Here is a 22,255-nt window from a genome sequence, read left to right on the forward strand (position 1 = left end):
ATGTCCAACAGCAAACACCTGCAGGACAGGCAAAAGGTGCTAAAGTTGAGGCGGAAGAAATATCAGAAGAAAAAGTTAGATAGGAGATTTGAAATGTAAAAAATCATAAAATGGGGGGTGAAATCAATCAAATGATCCAACTAATTACGAATGTCATCCACAGCAAGGCATCCGTGGGAACAAGAAACGTGGAGGGAGGGGGGAGGCCTGAGGGGGAGGCCATGCACACACCTGCGAACATGGCCAGGTGCAGCAGTCCGCGTCATGAAAAAAATAATAACAATAATAATTGTCTGGCAATTCCTTGATATGGAACAAACCGTGACAGGACAGGATGACGGCAGGGATGATGATGATGATGATGATGATGATGATGATGATGATGATGATGATGTTGATGATGACGACAAGAGTGTGCGTTTCTACGACAGGTTTCCGCAAAAATCAAAGCAATGGGCCTATTGTACTATTTGGATCAAGTACAATTTCGACTCGCCGGAGTTTCCATTGAAGAGCGTTTTTGGCTTCTGAGGCGCAATTCTCGTCACGTTCCGTCTCGCGCGATCTCGCAGTTGTGTCGGAGGTGCTCATGACGTTTCCGGAAGACGAACGCCCGGAGTTGTTAAGATGGCTTTAAAAACATCTCCCTCCCCTTTCCGGGCGGGTTCGGGCATTTGGTGCTGGTGTTGCTTAACTCGTGTTCTGGGTTTCCAACCGTCTTGTCGCTCGCTTGCTCGTTGCTCGGGGCAACGGCCATTTTTCATGCCGCGATTTGGGACGTGCATTGAACGGCGGCATATTGGCTTTGTGCTCGAAAAGACTTGTTGTCTTCTCCGACACGAAGGCGAGTGGCCCCGTTATGGTTTAAAAAAAAAAATTGGGATTATTATGAATGCATTTTTTAACTCCCTCCCACAAACATGCACGCATATCAACATGGTGTCCCAGGTGAGGACGCGGACCCACGCCAACCTGCATCATTGGCAAAGTGACGGTACCACTCCGCCACCTGGAGCCCGGGGGGGGGGCGCGTACTTCCCACTTCCTTTGCTCCGTGCTGGGCGGGGGTCACATGACTACAGGGAATGCGCAACAAGTGTTTCCATGACACTTTCGATACTCTAAAAAAAAACACCCCATGAGAGCTAAAAACTTTTAACTTCTGACATTTGAGGGTTTTTTTTTTGCGCAAAACTGAGGGTAATGGAAACGCACCGTAACAATAATGATGATGATGATGATGATGATGATGATGATGATGATGATGGGGCCGTGAGGAAAAGTCGGGCAGTGGTCGACAAAAAAAAAACGCATGCCTCGAAATGGGGTTCGTTTTTCATTTTTATTGATTCATGTATGTATTTATTTATTTTAAAATGACACCCGGAACCATGTTCATCCACTTTGGGCGTTTCCGCACGGACACTTGTTGCTGGCGACACAAACTTCCAGCAGCTGTCAAGTCCAACTGAGATGCTGCCGAGTGTCTGTGTTGTCTTTGGGCTGAAAAGGGAGGGCAAAAAATCGTGGAGGTGTTTGTGCAAAACCAATAAGTGTGACGGGAATGTACCCCGCGTGACGTGAGGAAGAGCCGCGTCGTGACGTCATCGTCGGCGGTCGTCAGGCCAGGCCAGGCCAGCTGGTGCAGGTAGGCAGCAACAGCAACAGCAACAGCAACACACCTTTGGCTTGCTCTTGCAAAGCTCACCACCTGCTCGCGCGCCTTCCACTCAATTGTCGTGCTCGGGTGCGAGTTGCTAACTTAGCTTAGCATCGTTCGTCTCGAGCAGTGACGAGTGTGACAGGAAAGTCTCGGATTACAAAAGCCAAACGTGAACGGAAAAAAAAGAAGAGCAGATGAGCGGCTGAATCTTGTTTTTGTTTTTTGTAAATCTTTGCGTCCGCGAGCAGACAAAAGTGGTTTCTATGAAAATTCCTAACCCTGATGTTTCATTAGGAGAATTATGAAAATATGAATTGAAGGTTCAAATCAGATTTTGTGTTTTAAGTGTGAATATCATCAAACTTGAGTCTTAAATCTGTGATTATCGATGTCAAAACTGTTTTTTGTTACCCCCAAAAAGCTCAACTGTGTGTTTGATAAAATAATGGAGTGTAAAAACATGTGTTTGTGACAAGCCTACATGATGAAGATGATGATGATGATGATGATGAAGATCATGACCCACTCATGTTCATTTCTTCATCCATTTTTTTTAACCATAATGAAGGTATTTAGTTCATTCATTCTTTACCCATTTATTCATCATCCCCCCCCCCGCCCCCTCAACGCATTCACCAATTTGCACAATTTATGAACAGAAATCTTACGGAAATCAGATTTGACTTGAATGTTTAACAAGTAAACATTTTTATTTCTTGAAATTTTAATCATTCATCCATCTACTCATTCATTCAGATTATTAGTTTTATTCATTTATCCATCAAGGAATTGATTGTTATTGAACATTCAATAATGTATTCATTCAACCATGCAATTATTCCTTCATTCATCAACATGTTCATCCATTCATTCAATTGGCAATGAAGGCATTCATTCATTCATCCTTTCCTTTTGTGTTCAGAAATTGAAGGCGTAAATCATGCAGTCATCATCTGATGTTCATCCTTTCATTTTAATCCATTAACAGTTTGACCGATTTATTAGAAAAAAAGGAACATGAGATTTTTTATTTTAAATCGTCGCCTTCATCCAAATATGGCCGACGTTGACGATATGAAGTGAATCTGCGTGCGTGTGTGTGTGTGTGTGTGTGTGTACACGCGCGCGGGCTGACAGCTGACCTTTATTCACATTCATGTTTTTCCCTCCACGGACGAGGAGGAGGAAGGAGCTCCTCTTCCTCTTCATCCTCCCGTGAAGCGTCACCGCGGGGTTAATGTAAGTCGTGTATCTCATTACACACACACATCGTCACATCCCAGTGTGTGTGCGTGCGTGCATGCGTGTGCGCGCGCGCGTCTTGCGGTTCCGCCTCGCCGCTTCTCGCTTGCGCTTCCCCGGGGATGCGGGCTGGGCCTGGACTTTTCCGTTGGAAGGAGAAAAATGTGGAGGAAGTTCTTTTGTGCGGCGCGGAGGTTCTCACGCTGGCTCGTCCAGCACATCTGCCGCCGGACTTTCCGGGCCCGAACCCGAGATTCCGTCAGCGGCCCAGAAAAGGCCCGCTGCTTGCTTGACGGGGAGCTTTTCCGCCATCTCCTTCAAGCGGTGCCGGAAACACGTGCGACGCGTCACAAGCTTCTGGGCCTTGGCCTCTGCCAGCGCGACCTCCTCCAAGGCCTCCCTCCGGACCTCCTGCAGGTTCTGGTGAATCCACCCGAAGACGTGTGTCAGGTTGTTTACGGTGCTTCCGGTGGGCGGAGTCCATGCGACAACATGGTGAGGAAAAAATAAACAATGGCTTGACATGAAAGGAGGAGGCGTGGCCACGACGACCGCGTTGGCGTGAAAACTTTCCTGCTTCCTTCCTGCTGCTGGAGACGCCTTCCAGATGTTGATGGCCGCCACGGGAAACATGGAAACATCTGCCGCTTCCTGACAGGAAGTAAGAGCGCACGCGCCGGTGGGCGGCTCCTTCGTCATCCGCCATTCCTAAACGTGCCACAGACGCTAAATACGTCACGTGATGTTTAACACGACGCTAAACATGTCACATGATGTGTTAACGCGATACTAAATATGTCACGTGACATTAAATATGTCACATGATGTTCAACGTCAGAATTTTTCAACATGTCAAATGTTGCAAAAAACTGACTAACGTCAGACATTGCTAAAGATGTTAGCTAGCGCTAAACGTGTTACGGTGCTAATCAAGTCATGTGACGTTAACGAAGTTCCGACATGCTATTAAACATGTAACAAGACAGCGAACATGCAAGCAAAGCTTTGTCGTTTGTCTTGATGCATCGTTCAGAATTTTGAAGATTGGTGGTCGGGTGGCAAGTGTTGAGGTTGCGCCGCCACTTGCGCGGGCGCTCCGAGGAGCCAATTAGAGCGGCCGAGTGCGATTCACCGTCGCTCGGCCGTCGGTCTGCAGACGTGATTGACCTGCAGCCCTGCCCGCTAAATCCCTCGCCCTAATTAAGAGATCCCTTCTTAGCATTTTGCCCAAAGACCCGCACGCCTTTCCCCATTGCCCCCCCCCCCCCCCCACCATCCTCAGAAAACATCTGACATGAAATCGATGCGTTTGGCGTTCAGGTACGAGATGGCAGGCGGGCCCAGAGGAGTTGGCGGGGGCCGGCCGCGGCCCGCTAACGCAAGCGAGCGGGCGGCCGGCGGATAAACCCGTCAAGCGCTAATAGGCTCCGTTGTGATTCGCTGAAATCTGGCTGCAGGCTCCGCCCCCTCCAGACACATAAATAAATCATCTTCCCAACTTTGCCTCCGTTAGAAGACAAGAAAAAAGTTGTTGTTGTTTTGGCTGGCAGAAAATCTCACAATTTATTTATCATCCATCGGTGCGCGGGTCTCCTCGGGCCGGGTTCCGCTTTGTGGGATTTGACTCACCGCGTTCAGGTATCGCTTTGGTTCTTTCTTTTCTTTTGCGCGCCCGGCGGCCTCCCGCCCGCAAAGTTCCCAGCCGCCGCCTTCCGACCTCGCCGCAGACATCAAATATTCACGTACTTTTTGCAAGGCGCCAAAGCGGTCCGGACCCCGAAGGCCGCCGTCCGACTCGGACCGCCGTCCGACTCGGACCGCCGTCCGACTCGGACCGCCGTCCGACTCGGACCGCCGCCGCCTGCAAGCGGAAACGCAATGTGGAGCTCATGGGACGACTTTGCAATTCCACAAAAGAAAGAAGAAAAAAAGGATGTTGAGCGAAGGTTGGCTGAAGCAGGAAGTGCATCACATGATATCAACACGTGACTTATTGCTGAACATGTCACGTGATGTAAACATGTCAAATGAGAGCCGACGCCAAACAGTTGAAGGAAACGCGTGTGCTGACGCTAAAGACGGGAAACATCGAACGATGCTCAACTTCGACGATTGCGAACGTCACGTGATCAACAAAACACGTCATGTGATGTTAAACATGACAAATCCTCAACGTCACTTGATGTGTGAATTTTCATAGCTCGTGCTGAGCCAGATGGAGGAAAAGCAAGATATATTTTCTATAAAAAAAAAAAGTACAACACACTATGAATGTTTATTTTCTTATTTTATTTTGAAGTGACATTCAACAGATCTGTATGAAAAGAGAAATGCAGAAAACCATCAAATGTTCACACGAGAGGCCGACAGATTGTAATTCGTGAATCCCAAAAGGGGATACAAAAGTTTTGAAAAGATTTATTGCGCAGATTTCAAGTCCAGATCAAAAGTCGTCCATCACGCGTGCACTGAATGTCCGTTCCACGACCGCGTTAGCCGCTTAGCATAGCAAGGCTACTACGTCTTCTCCTCGTTAATCACGGCAGGAAAGAATTCCGCTACTTGCAACTGAAGAAGTGCGTCTTCGACGGCGCCTCGGACGACGTCATGACTAAGCTGGCAAAGTGTTGGCACGGCGACGTAGCGCTCGCGGCGACGTAGCGCTCGCGGCGACGTAGCGCTCGCGCGACGTAGCGCTCGCGCGACGTAGCGCTCGCGGCGACGTAGCGCTCGCGGCGACGTAGCGCTCGCGGCGACGTAGCGCTCGCGGCGGCGACGTAGCGCTCGCGGCGGCGACGTAGCGCTCGCGGCGACGACGTAGCGCTCGCGGCGACATAGCGCTCGCAGCGGCGACGTTGCGCTCGCGGCGACGTTGCGCTCGCGGCCGCGCCCGCTTGCTCAGGCCGCCACCTGCTGGCAGACAAACGTGCGCAATCAATGCTTTCTGTACTGAATTTATTTATTTATTTATCCATCGTTTTTGGGACTTTCTGTGAAAAGTCGTCTTTGAGTACCTTGAAAAGCGCTATACAAGACAAATGTATTATTATATGATTATTTTCTTTTTTGCTTTTTGCTGTACGTGACAAATGATTATAGACACGATAACGATGATCGTCACATCGCCCAGCACGACACGGCGTGCGTCACCGCCGTCAAGTAACCGCCGTCAAGTAACCGCCGTCAAGTAACCGCCGTCAAGTAACCGCCGTCAAGTAACCGCCGTTGCGTTTTTGTAACGCCAACAAATTGCCGTCACAAATGTGTGTTTTTTTGGCAACGGGCAATCGTTGCTCGCTCTCTTCCTGAAGCTCACGCGGCGTTCCCTCGCGTCATGTCCCGTCACGAGCCGCCACGCCGGAGCGAGCCGACGGACGGGACCGGCCTGACCCGAGCCGCGACCCCTCCCGTAATGGGTTTCAGACCGCCGATGACTTTTTTCCGGCTGGCCGCCGTCCTTCCCGCCGGGAACGCTCGACTCTCTCCAAACTATTTCCTGTCCTGCGAGCTCACAAATGTCAACACTCAATCGGACCTCATTGAATTTGGAAAACGCGCACACACGCACACACAAACGGCGCAGGAAGACGCAGGACTCGTGTTGCGTAACTTCCAAAGTTGATGTCGGAGCACATAAAAAGATGTTGAAGTGTCTGTTGACATGTTTTGATGTTGTCCAATCTTATATCCAATCGCATTGTATTGTACGAGGTTGGACTTTATGATACTTGACTGTCGTGTACTGCTTAGCGCTAGTTTGTATTTTTTCAATCTTAAGGTGTCGTCTGGCGACGACAATTAAAGGCGGCAAGTCGTAAAAATGGCAAATAAAAAGTTGCGAGGAGTAAAAAGGGGCCGCGGCCATTCTTTATGTTATCTAATAATAGATGTGATTTATGGTGCCAAGCCTCTAATTGGCGTATGAAAGTGTGTGTGTGTGTGGGGGGGGGGGCGGGGGGTGTCGTCAGTGCGGTCGTCAGGGCGGGACTCTCCGGGGAGTGCTGAGGGCCGAGGACTGCCGGGCCATAAAGTCCTCGGACCGACAACTCGGCCTGGTCTCCTCTGTGGGTCTTAAAAGGCCTCGTCAGGCAGCCAGGCCTGACCCCCCCCCCCCCCCAGTCGCCCCCTCCCCAAAAAAAAGCCCTTCAATCACAGCAAGCACTTTAGCGAGTCCGTGACGGGGACTTTTTGCTTTAAAGACGGAAGCGTTGGTTATTTGTAGCAATTCCAACGTTGCTGAATGAAATGTTGTCAAGTGAGCGTCGGAAAATGTCATTTGCGCTCCGTCAACAAGTTGCATTGCCGTGACAAATTGCAACAAGGAAGTTGCTGCATTTTTGTAAAGTCTTGTTATTGATCAAACTTTGTCATGCTGCAACTTAGCAACACGTTACTGTCAAAAGACAACAAGTGTAACATCAACAACAACGTCAGCTACGATAACATCGGTGACGGCAAAAACAAGACGATTACGTCAACAACAACAATAAGTTAACGGCACGTGAAAACAAGCAACATTTTGCAGGGAAAAAAATGAACATGACGCGCGTGCGTGTTTGTTCTCCATGTGAGGAATTGTTTGTTTTGTCCTGGAGGTTCGAGCGTGCGTGCGTGTTTTGGTGCTTGTGTTGCTCCCTCCCAAGGGGGAAGTTGAGGAAGTGTAACCTCATGTAATTGAAGCCATTAAACGCGGAGAACCCCCCACCCCCCACCCCACCCTTTTCACCACCATGAAGAGTGAATGAAACCATGAATGCATTTAAAATGGCTGCCAACTGCCAACTGCACGACGACGGACCGCAAGATATTGTTTTGTGCTCCAATCAGGACCGGCACAAAACGCAGTCAGCATTTTGACTCCCGATTGCGATTCCTCACCGCCATCGGCTGACGACCGCAGCACACGATTGTACTTCATGGAACTGCTACGTTGGACTACTTTATTTGATGCCGGTACAGTTGTGAGGTTGTGGGGGGGGGGGGGGGGCTCAGCAGTGTTACCATGACGACGTTTACACCATAACAGGCTTTATAAAAGCAAAAGCTTGTTCAAAGAAAAAGAACTGTCATTGAAATGTGCTTGTGACATCGGGGGGGGGGGGGGGGGGGTTGCGGTTCATCTGAATGACGATGGGAGGGGGCGAGATGAGGGGATCAAATATGTGCGGGGTGGGGGAGATGGAGAGGTCTCCAGGGTGCGCTGATCCGACAGGAAGGAAGTGGACTTGGCCGACGTGGTGGACTCGCGATGATTGGTGGTCCAGATGTTCCTTCCTGCCTCCACAATGGACGTATGATTCCCTAAATCACGCGCGGCCTCGCTGGGAAGATTCCCAAACCTTCCGACAAGTCGCAAGTCATTCAAGCGGGACGGATGAGGGACGCGTGCGCTCGCCGCAAATGCAAAATTCGGTTTGCTCTCAATCAGAGGACGCAAAAACGTGAACGCGGTGAATCTAAAAAAGGGAGATCCGTTTGAACGGCGGTCGACGTCCGCGCTCGGGATTGTGACGTCTTGAGCAGATTACATTTGCATGGCAACACTTTGAAGCCGAATTCTGATTGGACAAAAAAAATGAAGCCACAAGCGACCGGAAGCGGCGCGACCGAATCGCACGCGATGAAAGCAAGACATCAAACGGATGGACGGAAATAACGATGGCGTCGCGGACGCGAGTTCACAACGCAGACGGACGACATTCTGATGGCGTAAATCGCATCGTCTCAAACCATCCGAGCGCTTCAATTGTTTGCAACGTTAGCTCGCAGACGGCGACGCTGCCCAACGCAACAAATTGAGGAAGCGTTCGCTTCCACAAATGAGACGTTCATCACACGGCCGACACGTCCAAGTTAGCGCTTGCATAAAACAAACAAAGCGAGTTTGAGGACTGTTTGTTGTCCTGACTGGTTTGTTGTCCTGACTGATTTGTTGTCCTCATGTGGCAAGTAAGCTTGAGTGAAAAAATAATGAGAATCATCTTGAATTGACTTTGTCAACGATTAGCAACATTTACGCACACGCTTCCGCCTCCACGCACGCACGCACGCACACGCACACGCACTGTGCAAGACTGTGCATGTGGACATGAATTTCCCACTTCCTGTTCTTGAACTTCATCAACGCCTTCGCCCTTCAAACCGCAGCAATTCATGATTTGCTTGGTCATGCATGGCGAGTGTGTTTGTGTGTGCGTGTGCACTGTTTGCAAAAGACGTCAGACGAGTCTTGAACTCGTGAACGCGTCTTCATGCGTGTTGACGTCTTCACGTGTGAACGAGTCTCGCGGTTCTCATGTGCTGTTGATCACGTGACTCATCCCGTTTCATGTTCAGTGTTGACGTCACGTGACCATAGTAGCATGTTTTGCTGTCATGTAGCGTGATTTAGCATGTTTGCTATGCTTTAGCATGTTGCGCCTGTTAAGCGCCGTGCTAAGTCTAGTCTGGAGTGTTTTGCATGCTTTTAGCGTGTTTAGCGTGGCAAAGTGCGCTTAGCATCCGAAGCTTGCATACTAACGTGGCTGAAGTGGAAAATGGCGGCCGTCACATGATATCAACTTGTTGCGATGGTTAAAGTTTTGTCCACGCTGCCGTAGGTTTTCTTGAACGTGTCGTGATTGTCAAGGAAGAAGCCGATTGGCCCGAGCAGCCAACGTAGATGCAAATAAGACCACACCCACTTACGAGTCTTCCAAGAAAACAGCCACCGCTAAGCGGCTGTTGGACTCGCATTTCACTCCACTAGCTTAATGCTAATGCTAAATAGCATCTATGATGTGGTGCAGCAACACGTGCAGACAGACAATATACCTAAATATAATTTCCTTGATCCTCTGAAAGGATCGAACCAATATTCGTGCCGTCCTGATGACCTGAGAAGTCTCAATAAACAATATGTGCGTCGTTCTGCCTTCTGCTGCCCCCTGGTGGCCGAGTCAGAAGAACAGCAAGCACATTGGCCATTTGCATTTGCATTCATTTCAATGGGCAAAGTCCATTTCAGGTTGGAGTCTTTTAAGTGCGGAGGCAACTCGGGGGCCTCGTGTCCAAAGGTCGTATAGCGTTGAAAGAGTGAGGAAGGTTGGCAAATGTTTCAGAACCTGTACCAGAACTTTTGGCTCAGCAGTTGAGAATCCTAAAAATTGAGCACACGTGAGGACATTGCCGGCAAATCGTTCTCTCGTCGTCTCGTCCCGTCGGCCTGATGAGAGCGCAAACCATTGGTCTGCCGACGCGGCGACGCCAGTCGGACCGGCCTCCGAGCGCGTGTTGTTTTGCACAAATATAACAGAATGGAAAAAATGGCTTTGCCGTGAAAGGGTGAGGAATCCCATCCTGATCCTTTTGCCTCTCAGCTTTTCTGAGGTCGGGCTGTTAGTGCGCACATGAGCCCACCGGCCGCCCCCCAAAACCTGCCCGCCTGCCCCCAGAGTCAGCCGCTCGTCCAACTTAACGATTAAAAGCACAGCTAATGAAGTGTAGGATTAGCGAGGCGCTAATGGTGGGCGCGCCGGCCGCATTAAGTGGCGCTGCCTTTGTGTCGAGAGGTCGCCGGCCTGTCACGTCTCCAAAAAGCCGCCGCTCAAGACTAAATGAAACAACTTCACTTTTTATATGATCACTTGTACAGCCGCTGTGACTCCGCCCCTTCCTCGTCTCCCATTGTTTATCAGCGCTAACACAGAGCTAGCACACGCTAATGTTAGCATGCAGCTAGCAGCCTCTCGTTCACAAATCCCAAACGATTCAAACCCTGTGACGATGATGTCACGGTGTTATTGACGTCAATGGATGGCGACGACACGCTCGGGTCAGGAGCCGCCGCCGGCGTCACGCGTTGGCATTTTCCCGCCTTTTGCCACCTTCCGCCGGCCACACGTCATGTGACAGGTCTCACGCACACAAATCAGCTCTGGCGAGCGGCAACGGGTCACGTGACAACTCGAAGAGAGCAACGGCAAGGAATGCACATTCAAAAAGATCTTTTCATCCGTTTCATTAGCAAAACGGAAACAAATGGCGAGTTCAGGCACGACAGGAAATGTGATACTTCAATACGAAGGTCAATAAAAGCTCCGTACGATGATGACATCAGCACTTTGCACGCTGCGGAAACACAATTTCAATAAATGAACGACCGCATGATTATGTCAACCGACATCAATCGACACGTACACGAACGCAACGTCACATTAAAGACTTGCGTAGTGTCAGGAAGGACCTGGCGGGAAACGCGCCGCCAGTGTCCCACCGTGGACATTTTGGACATTGACGACCGTCGAGGACTTTTGCTGCGTTTCGGCTGGCAAACGTGTTGCACGCGCGCTAACACGCACACGCAAAGAAAGCGCGTGGTTTGAGAGGTTGCGCGTCCCGGGAGGACGTCGTCGGAGTCCGGGCCGGGCGTCCCCCGGCGCGCCGGTTCACCAGGTGTTGTCTGCAACAGGCAATTAGTGGAGGAGGTGTAGCTGTCAATCAAGGGGGAGGGGGCGGGGGGCGGGGGGGGATTAGCCGCTCGGCCGTAATTAGCGAGCTGGAGGCTGGCGGGCCCCCAGGATAAAGGCTTTGCCAATAATGGACCCTCGGGTATTAATTACTGAAGGTCGGAGGCGGAGGAAAGGCCGGGATCTTAGCAGCCGAGCGCGTAAGATGATTGTTTAAATTTCAAAAATAATACTGCGCTGACAGTTGTTGGCCTCCCGCCGGGACGCCGCTACAAGGTAGCTGGCGTAATTAGCTTGAAGAGGAAAGGCCACCGCGCACGCACGCACGCGCGCGCGCGCGCCAACGTGTGTGGAAAAACACTCGCGTGACGATCCGAGGGCAGAAAGAAGAAGAGGAGGAGCAGGAAGTGAAAAGGGAGGAGCAGGAAGTAGGAAGTCAAAGATGACTTTCAGCAGGTAGCGGCGACGCACGATGGCTCCCTCGGGGGGGGGCTGAAAGCAGACGGCAGCCATCTTACGTTGCCACTCTCACTGACAACTTGTGAAAAGCTTTTTCTCCGATTCCTGAATGGACTCTTGAGAGCCTCTTTTTTTTCCTTCAATGTTTTCTTCATTTTAGCAGCGGATCGCGATGATGAATGTGAAGGTGCGTGTGTTGACATGGGGTCAGTGAGGTCATTTCCTGTGGGACTTTTGGGGGATTTGATGGTGAACATAAACATGTCGGTGGGTCATCCTCTCTCTTTTTTTTTTTGACTTTGACTCCTTCAACACGTGATCCCCTTTGACTCCCAGATGTGCGATGCAGCTGTGTGCGCACGTGTGCTTTTTATACAAGACGCTAGTCCATGATGCAATCTGCCAATCGTCATGTGACCTTGTCATACTTACTCAACGCTAACCCAGTAGCATGTTAGCGCGTCTTTTTAACCTGAACGCTGGTGCCGAACGATGATAGCTAGCGGCGTGCTAATGGGCTACGTAGCATTAGAGAGCTAAAGTAGCGGCCTGAGACGTGCACGCGGGCAGTAAATCTGCTTGAGCGTCGGCCGTGCACCTGCACGCGGCCCCTGGTGGCCCCTCACTGATGACCACAATAAACATGTCACCGAGCTCAACTCCTCGCCAGACGCCATAAAGAAAAAGTGCAACATACCACGCCACACCGTGTGTGTGTGTGTGTGTGCGTGTGTGAGAGTTATTGTGTGTGCGCGTGCGCATGAACATTGGAGAGAAAAAATGCTTTCCAAGATGGAGGGAAATGTTTTGGTCTTTTCACACAAGCTTTGTGAAAGTCGCACCTACGTCGACTTCTCGTGTACGGCTTGATGCCAAGTTGGAGCGCACGTGTGACACGCACACGTTTGCTCAAACGACCTTCAATAATCTTGTTAGGAATGATTGATGCAATGAAGTGATATGAAAACGCGCGTTGAGGCTTTCTCGCAATAATGACGCTATTTACTCCATTTTATGATTTCAACTTACATTTGAATGAATGAATGAAAAGTCATATAAAACAAAACTATAACCTTTACACATAAAAAACAAAAAAAGGAGTAGCTAAAAGTCAACACTTTTTAAACTCCTACCTCGATATAACTTCATAAAAGGTTCTCAAACAATATTTCCCAACACAGTTCTGTACATTCACATCAAGTCACATCAACACCGAAGCGCTTTAATATTTTCCATTTTGTCATGAAAGATTTTATATTTGAGTTTTTCCCCGACGATGAAGTCCATAAGCTTCAGCTCAATTTTTACACCCAAAACCGACACGTCTGTATTTTGCGTTCGTCCTCACTTGACATATTTCTAACATAATGAAAGACCTTCCTTCAATTGTAGATTCCTTCTCTTAGTTTAAAAAATACAAAGAGCTAAGCTATTATTTACTAGACGAAAAAGTGTTTCCATAGTTTTGAAGTGCACAATATCCGTAAATTTCAAGAGACCCGATCCTATAAATAACCCATTCGTTGTTTCCCTGCAACCAACATTATTCGTTATTTTCTGTCATTGAACAATTGGGTCTATATTTGTTTTATACACATTGGCCCAAATTTCAGCACAATATGACACGTGAGGTCAAATAAGTGCAAAATACAATATGTGGAGGCCTTTCTTATTTAGAAAATCCTTGACTTTATAAAGAACAGCCACTGATTTTTGTGGCAGCCAATCATATTGCTTGCTGCCTGGAACTCAAGTGGGATTGGAAGCAGTGCCTCAATCAACGGCCCATCGGTGCGTGTGTCTTCTACTGCCCCCGTGTGGCCAAGGCGGGCACACCCCAAGGAGCGCCTTTCAACGGAGGCAACGTGACCCAAAAACGCTTGATTTCTTTGGAATTGCGTGTCACGATGTCAGCGGCGTCCACGGCATCGGCACACGCCGGGCGGGTTCATCACGTAAACATCGGCGCTCGTCACGCCAAGGGCCGACCGACGCTGGCGTTCGCTCTCGTCTGTCAATCACACTCACAATTAAACGTGTTCATGAATTCATTTGCACGCACGGGGAGGAAAACATCTGGCGAGCGCCGCATCACACGCTCACGTGCATGCCCGCCCGCCATATGGCTGCCGTAGCGTCCTGTCCGACGCAGCCGTGACGACAAGTGAGGGGACGATTCCGTTCCGCTATCAAGTGTGAATGAATGAATCAACAATTGCAAACGATTCATCGAGTCTTCACGATACTGTTGACTCCATCGAAAGGCATTTGTCGTGCTTGCTGAAGGAAGAACCTTAGCTGCTTTTGCTAATTAGCATAGGAGGAGCCAAACGCTTCCCTGCATCAACACAAACGCCGCAAACACGTCCGTATGCAAATGAGGCAGTAAAGCGCCGCCACGCCATCGCCGGCTGCCAATCAAAACCGGGACAATTAAACGCTCCTTCGTCATGTGCATCTTTCAAAATGGCCGACTCCTCATGAATATTCACTCCGACGCTTCACATTTTACGCATGTGTACGCGTGTTTCTACATTTTGATTTCTAGCTCTAATGACATCATGCTACTGAATGCTACTTTGTTAGCCGTGAGCAGCGTTAGCGCACGTGGATGCAATCTGGTCGCCGGCGGCCTTGCGTGTGCATGTCAGGTGTTTGTCGTGGTGTGGACGCAAAGAAGAGATCACATGACGAGATGAAACATGACGGCGACAAAGTGTGGCGCTTTCCTTCCTCGGAGGCGCCAGCTGCGGGCACGCCACCCCAAGGACGCGCGCTGCTACGCTACGATAGTGCCGTAGCGCGCTACGTTGGGAGGGGGGGTCGCTGGGGGTGGGGGCCCTTCCCCTGTGCGGGTGCAACTTTAATGAGGCGACAGCGCGGCTGCTTGACGATTCATCAAACATCTGCACTGGCAGATGTGGAGAGACGCCGCAGAGACGCACGACGTCTCCGCCCATCTGGACGCGCACACACAAGAGGACATTTTACAGCACGCGCACGCACGCACACACTTTCAGTCGGGACGTGTGTGTTTTCTTGTCATTCCTGCTTTGTGAGGACACTTGACTTACAATTAGAAGTGGAATTTTATTGCTTGTCGTTTCCCGAAGTCACCTCGCAGAGTCGCTTCTCAAAGAAACGCTCGTCTCCGCTCGTCTCCGCTCGTCTCCGCTCGTCTCCTTTCCTGTCCTGGACCCTGATTTCTTACGATCCCAAAGAGCTGGCTTTAAAGGTTTTGCACATGATGACCTTTATCCTCCATGAAAGTGATATTGATGCTAGTTTCATTAGCTCATCTCTGGCATTTTACATCATGTGTTAGCATTAAGCTAGTGGACTTTCGTATAAAGGCAAAATTAGGTACTTTGGTGAATTACACAAAGTGTAATCGTCTGTGTCGGATGTTTTGTTTTCGAGTCAAGTTCAAGTGTGAGAAGCCCGTTGGAAGACGTGTCAAACATTTCCACAAGTCAACGTTCCAATCTCAACTCCGAAGTCAAGACGCGGGAAGCCAAAGCAAAAGTTTGTCGCGTGATGGCTGATGTGTCGTAAAATTCTCAAGTGGCGTCGCGACAACGAGAGAGAAGAAATGTCCGGCAATCCAGCGATTTGAAACGCGGATATCTGCCGTCTTGGTGGGCGGCGGGCTCGGGAATGTCCACCATCGGGTAAACGGAGACCTCGGCAGTGCGATGGAGTCGGCGTGACGGCAGATGCTGCGCTGGTCCACAAGTCCTGAAGAATCTTGAACTCCGCCAGTCAGGGCGGGCGCTCCAGACTGTTCGGACTCGGGCCTCGAATTTGGATTCCTTGTGACGATTGGAGACGGTGACTTGAGGAAGCCGGCAGGACCGCGGAGGCCACCAAAGCAAACCTCAGCAGCGTCTGGACCGCACTCATAAATGGCAACGCACTCTAAGGGCAACCTGGCGGAGTCCAACCCTCACTGGAACGAATGCCGACCAAACTCTGACACGGGTCAAAATGGGCCGCATGGGCCCGCCTGTAAACTGCCGGTGAATGGAAAAAGACGGTGGAACGAAGCAACACCTTCTCCGGGTCCGCAAAGCACACGTAGACGGTCTACGTGCCGGGGGGCCGTTCTGGACCGACAGCTTTGGAGGGCTTGAGTTCTTGGCCAAGCAAGATCCATTTGACGCCATCTTTTCTCCGCCGGCTGTCCAGGATGACAAGCGCGAGCGTGACATATTTCACACGTCCACATGCTCATTCAATTCAAGATGGAGGCTGCTTGGGTGTCATTGTTTCTCATGTATTTGTTTGTAGCCGAGACGAGGCGGGCAAGGGTGGGCGGGGCTGCACTTTGCGGCTTTACTGGCGGCATATGGAGCCCATTTATCACCATTTGCTGCCATCTTGCTAAACGCTGTGATGAACTCATTTGTTACTTTACTCTTTTTTAATCAAGCACATGCTGCGCTCTAATGTGCCAGCAATGCTCGTGGGCTTTGGAAACAGCGCCCCCTACCCCGACACCCCCCCCCCCCTCACTTGCACCCCACCGCAGGGAAATAACGGCAGCGCATGCAAGGGGGCTGGGGGAGGGGCAGCGCCGGAGAAGATTTGTTGTGGCATGACGGTCATTAGCCTGTTGGCTAGCGTGATGGTGTTGGCGTATTAGTTAGCATGTCGGGTAATAGCGGCGGCGGGACCAAGTTGACCTCCAGGTTTCAAGTTACGGTGGCAAAAATCCCAAATGTCCTTTCCAGAACATTTCAAGCAAGTGGAGTCAAGTTCTTGATGCCAACAAAACACAATTGGGCTGTTTTTGTCGTGACGGCGACCCATCGTGGGCGTCGCACACGCAACCCTCTTCGAAGATCATCCTGCCGTCTCACTTCAACCCATCTGTTGCCATCATCCGCTCCAAAATGAGTCCGGCTGACCAATTGGACCGGAATTGACCCGCGACTGGCTTGTTGTGATGCGTGGGCCCGTCGAAGGCGACCACTCTTTTCTTTTCACACTCTGTTAGCTTGCGTATTTGACTTGTGGATGGAGCCTTGTTTTCAAAATGTTGGACTACGCAACACCGACCGTCTTGTCGTTGTTTTTAAATCTTGCATGCAATACACATTTTTTTAACAACTAAAACTCATGCTTGACTTTCCATCCCACAAAAGCACAAAGACGGCAGACCATTTTTCTTCTCTTCAAATTGTGGGGAAAAACGAAAAGAAAGAAACCTGCACGCAAACTCACAGTTGTCGACTTGAGCACAAACGCGGAGGCCGCAATGTTTACACGTGACGTCACGCCACATGCAACATGTGGACGAGAGCGTGACGTCACGTGTGAAATGTCACGTAAGGTGACGGCAACGTGCGACGCGGACTGCATTGCCGGCAATACCAAAGGCTGTGTCAGCACGCCAGACGGAACATGTTAAGCATTTCACGTCACATGACCTTGACAATCTGATGAATGACTGGACGCCATCAGCTGCTGAGAATAGACTTCGTTGACGGCACGCTGGCCGACGGCAAGCCAGCAACATCGAGAGTGCGCGCGCAGATGCGTCAACGCACACACAAATGCACGCAAACACCAACATACACAATTTCATCAACACGCGCACGTCGGCGCCGTGGAAGCTGAGAGAGCGACGTTGGGGAAATTAACGTTAAGATGGAGGGGGAGGATGCGGAGGAGTTTTCGGGGCGGTCGTCAAAAGGCTTGCCAAACCATCCGAGATCTTCCTCCTCCTCATCCTCGCCTTCCATTTTCTTTGCAAATCCCGCCGGCACGTTTTGGGCCGGCCATCAAACGGCGTCCGTCCCGACGGACGCTCGATCGGCGCATCCCGGGCGTCTCGTTACGGCGCCCGAGACGCGGCGGGCGCCCATCAAAGAGGCCGCGCGGAGGAGGCGGCCGATCGGGGCCGGCACCGCGAGACTTTTGCTAATAAATGGCGGCCGCCAACAAAGCTGGCAGCTTCCTGCTGCATAAACATGACTTCGCCGCTGCCGCCGCCGCCACATAAATCCTGCTGTAACGCGCACGCCGCCGGGCCTGAGCGGGAATAAATTGGACATTTAGCGGGGGGGGGGTTGTCTGGTGGGCCTGTTTTCAACTTTGAACCTTTGAGTGTGGGAAGGTTCAAAGTCTGGTTCCAAATAGACAAACAATCAACTGTGGATGGATATCGACGAGCATTCCCGTTGTCAACCGAGGACAAATTCTTCTTCGTCATCCGTCAAGCTAACACACGGACGCAAACTCCGCATGCACAAGAAGGTCGGAGCAGGGATTCGAACCCAGAACCTGAGAATTGGACCACCCATTAGTGTGCTGCAGGCCTGCATGCTTTTTTGTTTGTTTGAATTCCACTTCATTCAGTTTTGTTGGCGGTGTTGAGTGATGCTTCCTTTTACCGCCACATGAAGTGGTTTGGGGGGGTTCGCAGCAAGCACCCGCCCCCTCGCCAACCCCCTCTTCTCCATCCAAGTTGTTCCCCCCCGTGAGGCCTGGCAGCATCCAAAGCCCCGCCGCACTCAGCATCTGCTCAGCGAATGAATAAATGAAGCGCTCCCCGCGCCCGCCCGAGTGACAGCGCAGCGCGTCTTAATTGCGACTGAAAGCCGCCGACTGCCGACGCAAAAGCCACTTTTCCTGCCTTTCCTTTCCACCGCCGCTAATTAGCACATTGTGTCCTTAAATGATTCACAAAGTGTGCGCCGCGCCCGCCGCCCGCCATCACTTATTCACGCGCCAAGCGGCGCTTTGTGCCAACATGGCCGCCCGAGGTAAATTAATTTAATCCAATTAGCAGACGCTGTCAGAGCGCATCAGCGTCTGCCGTCTCCGCCGCTCGCGCTAGCCGCAAGTCCCGAACGCTTCCTATGGAATGCCTTCGCCGGGGGGGCGGCGCTCATTACGCCGCATTGTGACGCCATCTTATTCACTTCCTGGTGTCAAGTGGCAAAAGTCCGACGTGACGCTTTCCTCGAATGCAGCACGAGCCTGCCTGTGAACGCAAATTGACCTGCGGCGTCCATTTTGGTCCCGCCGAGGCCCGTCGCATGTTGTGCTTTGCGTGTCGGAGTTTGCACACTGCGAGCGTCGCGGCTGCAAACGCAGAACTCGACATCAGCTTCCTGCGCGCCGCTCTTGCCAAGTGCGTGGGAGTTTTTAATTTGGGAGAAGAAGAAGAAGAAGGAGGAGGAAGAGGAGGAGGCGTCATCACGGGAGCAGTTTGTCTTTTTACCAATCTGATGTTTGTCTGAGGCCTAACACGCACGCACGCACGCACGCACGCACGCACGCACGCACGCACGCACGCACGCACGCACGCGAGTGTGAACAAAAGGCCTTTCTTGTGGATGCCTCACAGGAAACTTCCCAGATGTTCATGTTTTCTCCCCCAAAGTTTTTCTTTTTTTTGCACAAAAAGAATAACAAAGCTCATTAGACAAAGTTCACTGCTGAGCTTTTGCTCATCAGACAAATTATGTAAATGAGCCGATGATGTCATGAGTGAAGCTGATCTGGCCACGATTGTGCCACGAGTGCTTAGGAAATGATTTTTCATTTGGCCGATGACTTCATTACGGTGGAGAGTCCACGACTGCAAATGGAACTTTATTCAGACAAATGAACTTGATTCTGTTTTCAGTCAATTCAAGTGAAAAATATTTGACAATGATATGTGGCTGCTGTAAATATTGCGTTGTGAGGAACAGGAATGAAGCAGCAAATGGTTCAGTGGACAGCAAGTGTCAAAATGGCCGCCACTTTTCTGAGTTGGATCAAAATGGCTTCATTCCCACGTCACAAACATTTGCAGTAGTCATGCTTCAAAATGGCGTCTTTGGACGAGCGGGACCTCGTTGAGCGTCGTCTCGTCAACAAGATCTTTGACCTTTGATGGTCGACTTGTGTTTCGGCTACTTTTTGGTGAAGTGGCACCCGAAGCCGGCCCATTTTGAAGGTCTGGTCTGGGACTGGCAATTTTCCGTCTTTTGGCACTGATCCGTTGGGCGGCCTTTCCGATGTGAAGAAGCGAGAAGCGCTTGGCCAAACGAGAAGGACTTTGACGTGTCGATGTCACGCGTGTTGCTAAACGCACGGCAACTGGCAACTGCAACCTTTGCACCGTTGCCACTTCGAAGTTGTTGGCAAAGGTCTCGGATGGTGCGTTGCTAAGCCTGCGGTGGACAAGAAAGTCGGGGGGGGCGATAGCGACGAGGAAGCCGGGGGAGGAGCCAACCATTCCAAACGCAGTTCCCGGCTATGACGGGATATTTGACAGGACTTTGGAGTGGGCTTGCCGTCGCCGGCACGAAATGTTCTGGCGAAAGTGCATCAATGAGCCTGACGTGAATCATTGATGGCGCTTGAAAAATCAAATGTTTGTTTGAGCTGGCAAAGACAAAATGCGCCATGAATATTTCAGTCGGCTGCTCGGATAAACAACGGCGACAAAACAGCCATCAAACATTTACGCTGATGGACGTGTTCTTCGCCGCCCGCCGCCAAACCAGGCGGAAAGCCAAAAGTGCTGCCCGCAACCCGCATATCTCATCCACCGGCGCGCACGCACGCACGCGCGCACGTGACGTACCGCGCATTAACGACGGCGATCCAAACGTCTGCGTGTGTGTGTGTTTAAATGTGTTTGATTTGTATTGTTGAAGGTGAGGATGATGATGATGAAAAAGTGATGAGGAGCCGATTGGACCCGTAGCATGCACGGACGTCCGACCCATCAGCGCACTTTGTGCGAGACTTAGTTGACTATTTGTGTGAAGACGTTTTTCCCGAGAGGTCAAAGACGCTTTTGCCGCCGTCCCGTGCGAGCGGCGAGCGAGCGTCAGGCCACAAACGGGAGGGAAACGCATCATCGACCCGATGCTCAACAACGGAACGAACGGACGCCGCAAACGCGTGAAGGACAAACAAAGCGGACGAAGAGAAAAATGAGACCGAAACGTCCCACAACTCCCTCGCAGACGCAAGATTCAAACAAAAGTTTGAAAGGACAACTTGTGAAAGTGACACTTGAAAATAAAAGATTGCGGTCGAACCTTTGTCACTCGTAAATAAAAGATTGCAAAGAAGTCATTGACACCAAATAACAAAGATGAGATGGAAAGAATGTACAGCAGATGCGGCTGATGAAGGACATGCGGGGAAAAACGGCATCCATGTCGTCGGCAAAGATGGACGTGTTGCCCGCCATGGCCGTCTTCTTGGTCTGGTGCCGGGATGGATGGAAAGGAGGATACTTGAAGGAGGGAAATGAGAGAAGGAAGAGTGGAAGAGGCAAATGCGCTGGACCAGGAAGTGACAAGTTGGACGCCTTTCAGGTATCGAGGATTTTGAGAAAGATGGAGGCATGGACAGGAATGTTTGTTTGTGCGTGAATGAGCGGAAGAAGACAGACACGACAAGGAGAGGGCAAAGGTGGACAACTTGAAATACTTGCGATCAACAGTCCAGAGCGAGTGAGTGCGATAAGGAGGCCAACAAACGGATCCGAGCTGGTTGGAACAAGAGGGAGGAGCACGGGAAGGCGGCAGGGCTCGTATGTGACCTTGACCGAGTCCAAGGCCAAAGTTGAAATGTTGACCTTTTCCCAGGGAGGCACCACCATAGATAAGTTGGATGTTTTCGGGGGAAAAGGTTTGAGAGAAACGACGTTTTGGACGTTTTGGACATCACCTCTAGCGGTGAGATGCGACTTTATGGCTAGGAGGAGGATGAGGGTGGAGCTGCCGCAAAAGAGAGAGCGACAGTGGATGGCTGTCGTGACTCCAGAAGACGTGAGGGCAGTTGCAGGCAGAAGATCCGCTTCCATGGAAAAGGTTCACAACCGTAACGGGACAAGCCCAGAGGAATAGAAGAAGAATTGCCGTCAATGTCGGTCCGTCCTCCAGCAACGAAGGCTTTGCCGGCCCTGCTTCAATGTAGTGGCACACACGGGATGGGAACCACAGCCACTGGCGGAACCAGAGGGAGGCCGGGATGTCGGTGGCCTCAACCTGAAACTCGATTGCACACACGCACGCACGCACGCACACGCACGCACACACCTTCCGCCCCGCAACCTTCTTGTAGCACTGCAGTCGATTTTATGTGTGTTAGCACCCTCTACTGGTAAAAGGTTCATACAACAGCTGAAAGTTTGAAGATTCATCTTAACGTCTATTATCCTCCCAACAGGTTTTAGGCTGAAAGTGGAGATTCCATAGCTTCGTGTTGTGTAATTGCAGCCTAAGTAACAACAAGCTATAAGTCTTATCTTTTTCATTGGATGCATAGGAAATGAAAAGTGGTTTGTTAAGAGAATGATGAAATGAAAAACTCATCAGCAATATTATACCCATGGACAAGTCTATCGGCGCCACCTGGTGGCTCAATAATGTCGTAGTTGTGCATAGTCCAATTGTATACCTACAAGTCTGTAACGTACGCGGTA

General features: G+C 50.7%; 1 protein-coding gene across 1 annotated transcript in view; it reads left to right on the forward strand.

Moving 5' to 3' along the window:
- LOC144056529 (uncharacterized) overlaps positions 1-22,255 on the forward strand; it is a 24,749-nt gene continuing 2,494 nt past the window's right edge. Inside the window, exons 1-2 of the mRNA XM_077573441.1 lie at positions 1-74; positions 1,586-1,648. Of these exons, the coding sequence (XP_077429567.1) occupies positions 1-74; positions 1,586-1,648 (137 nt within the window). The remainder of the gene's footprint in view (positions 75-1,585; positions 1,649-22,255) is intronic.

The sequence above is a fragment of the Vanacampus margaritifer genome, chromosome 8, assembly GCF_051991255.1.
Source record: "Vanacampus margaritifer isolate UIUO_Vmar chromosome 8, RoL_Vmar_1.0, whole genome shotgun sequence".
In the NCBI taxonomy this organism is placed as follows: Eukaryota; Metazoa; Chordata; class Actinopteri; order Syngnathiformes; family Syngnathidae; genus Vanacampus; species Vanacampus margaritifer.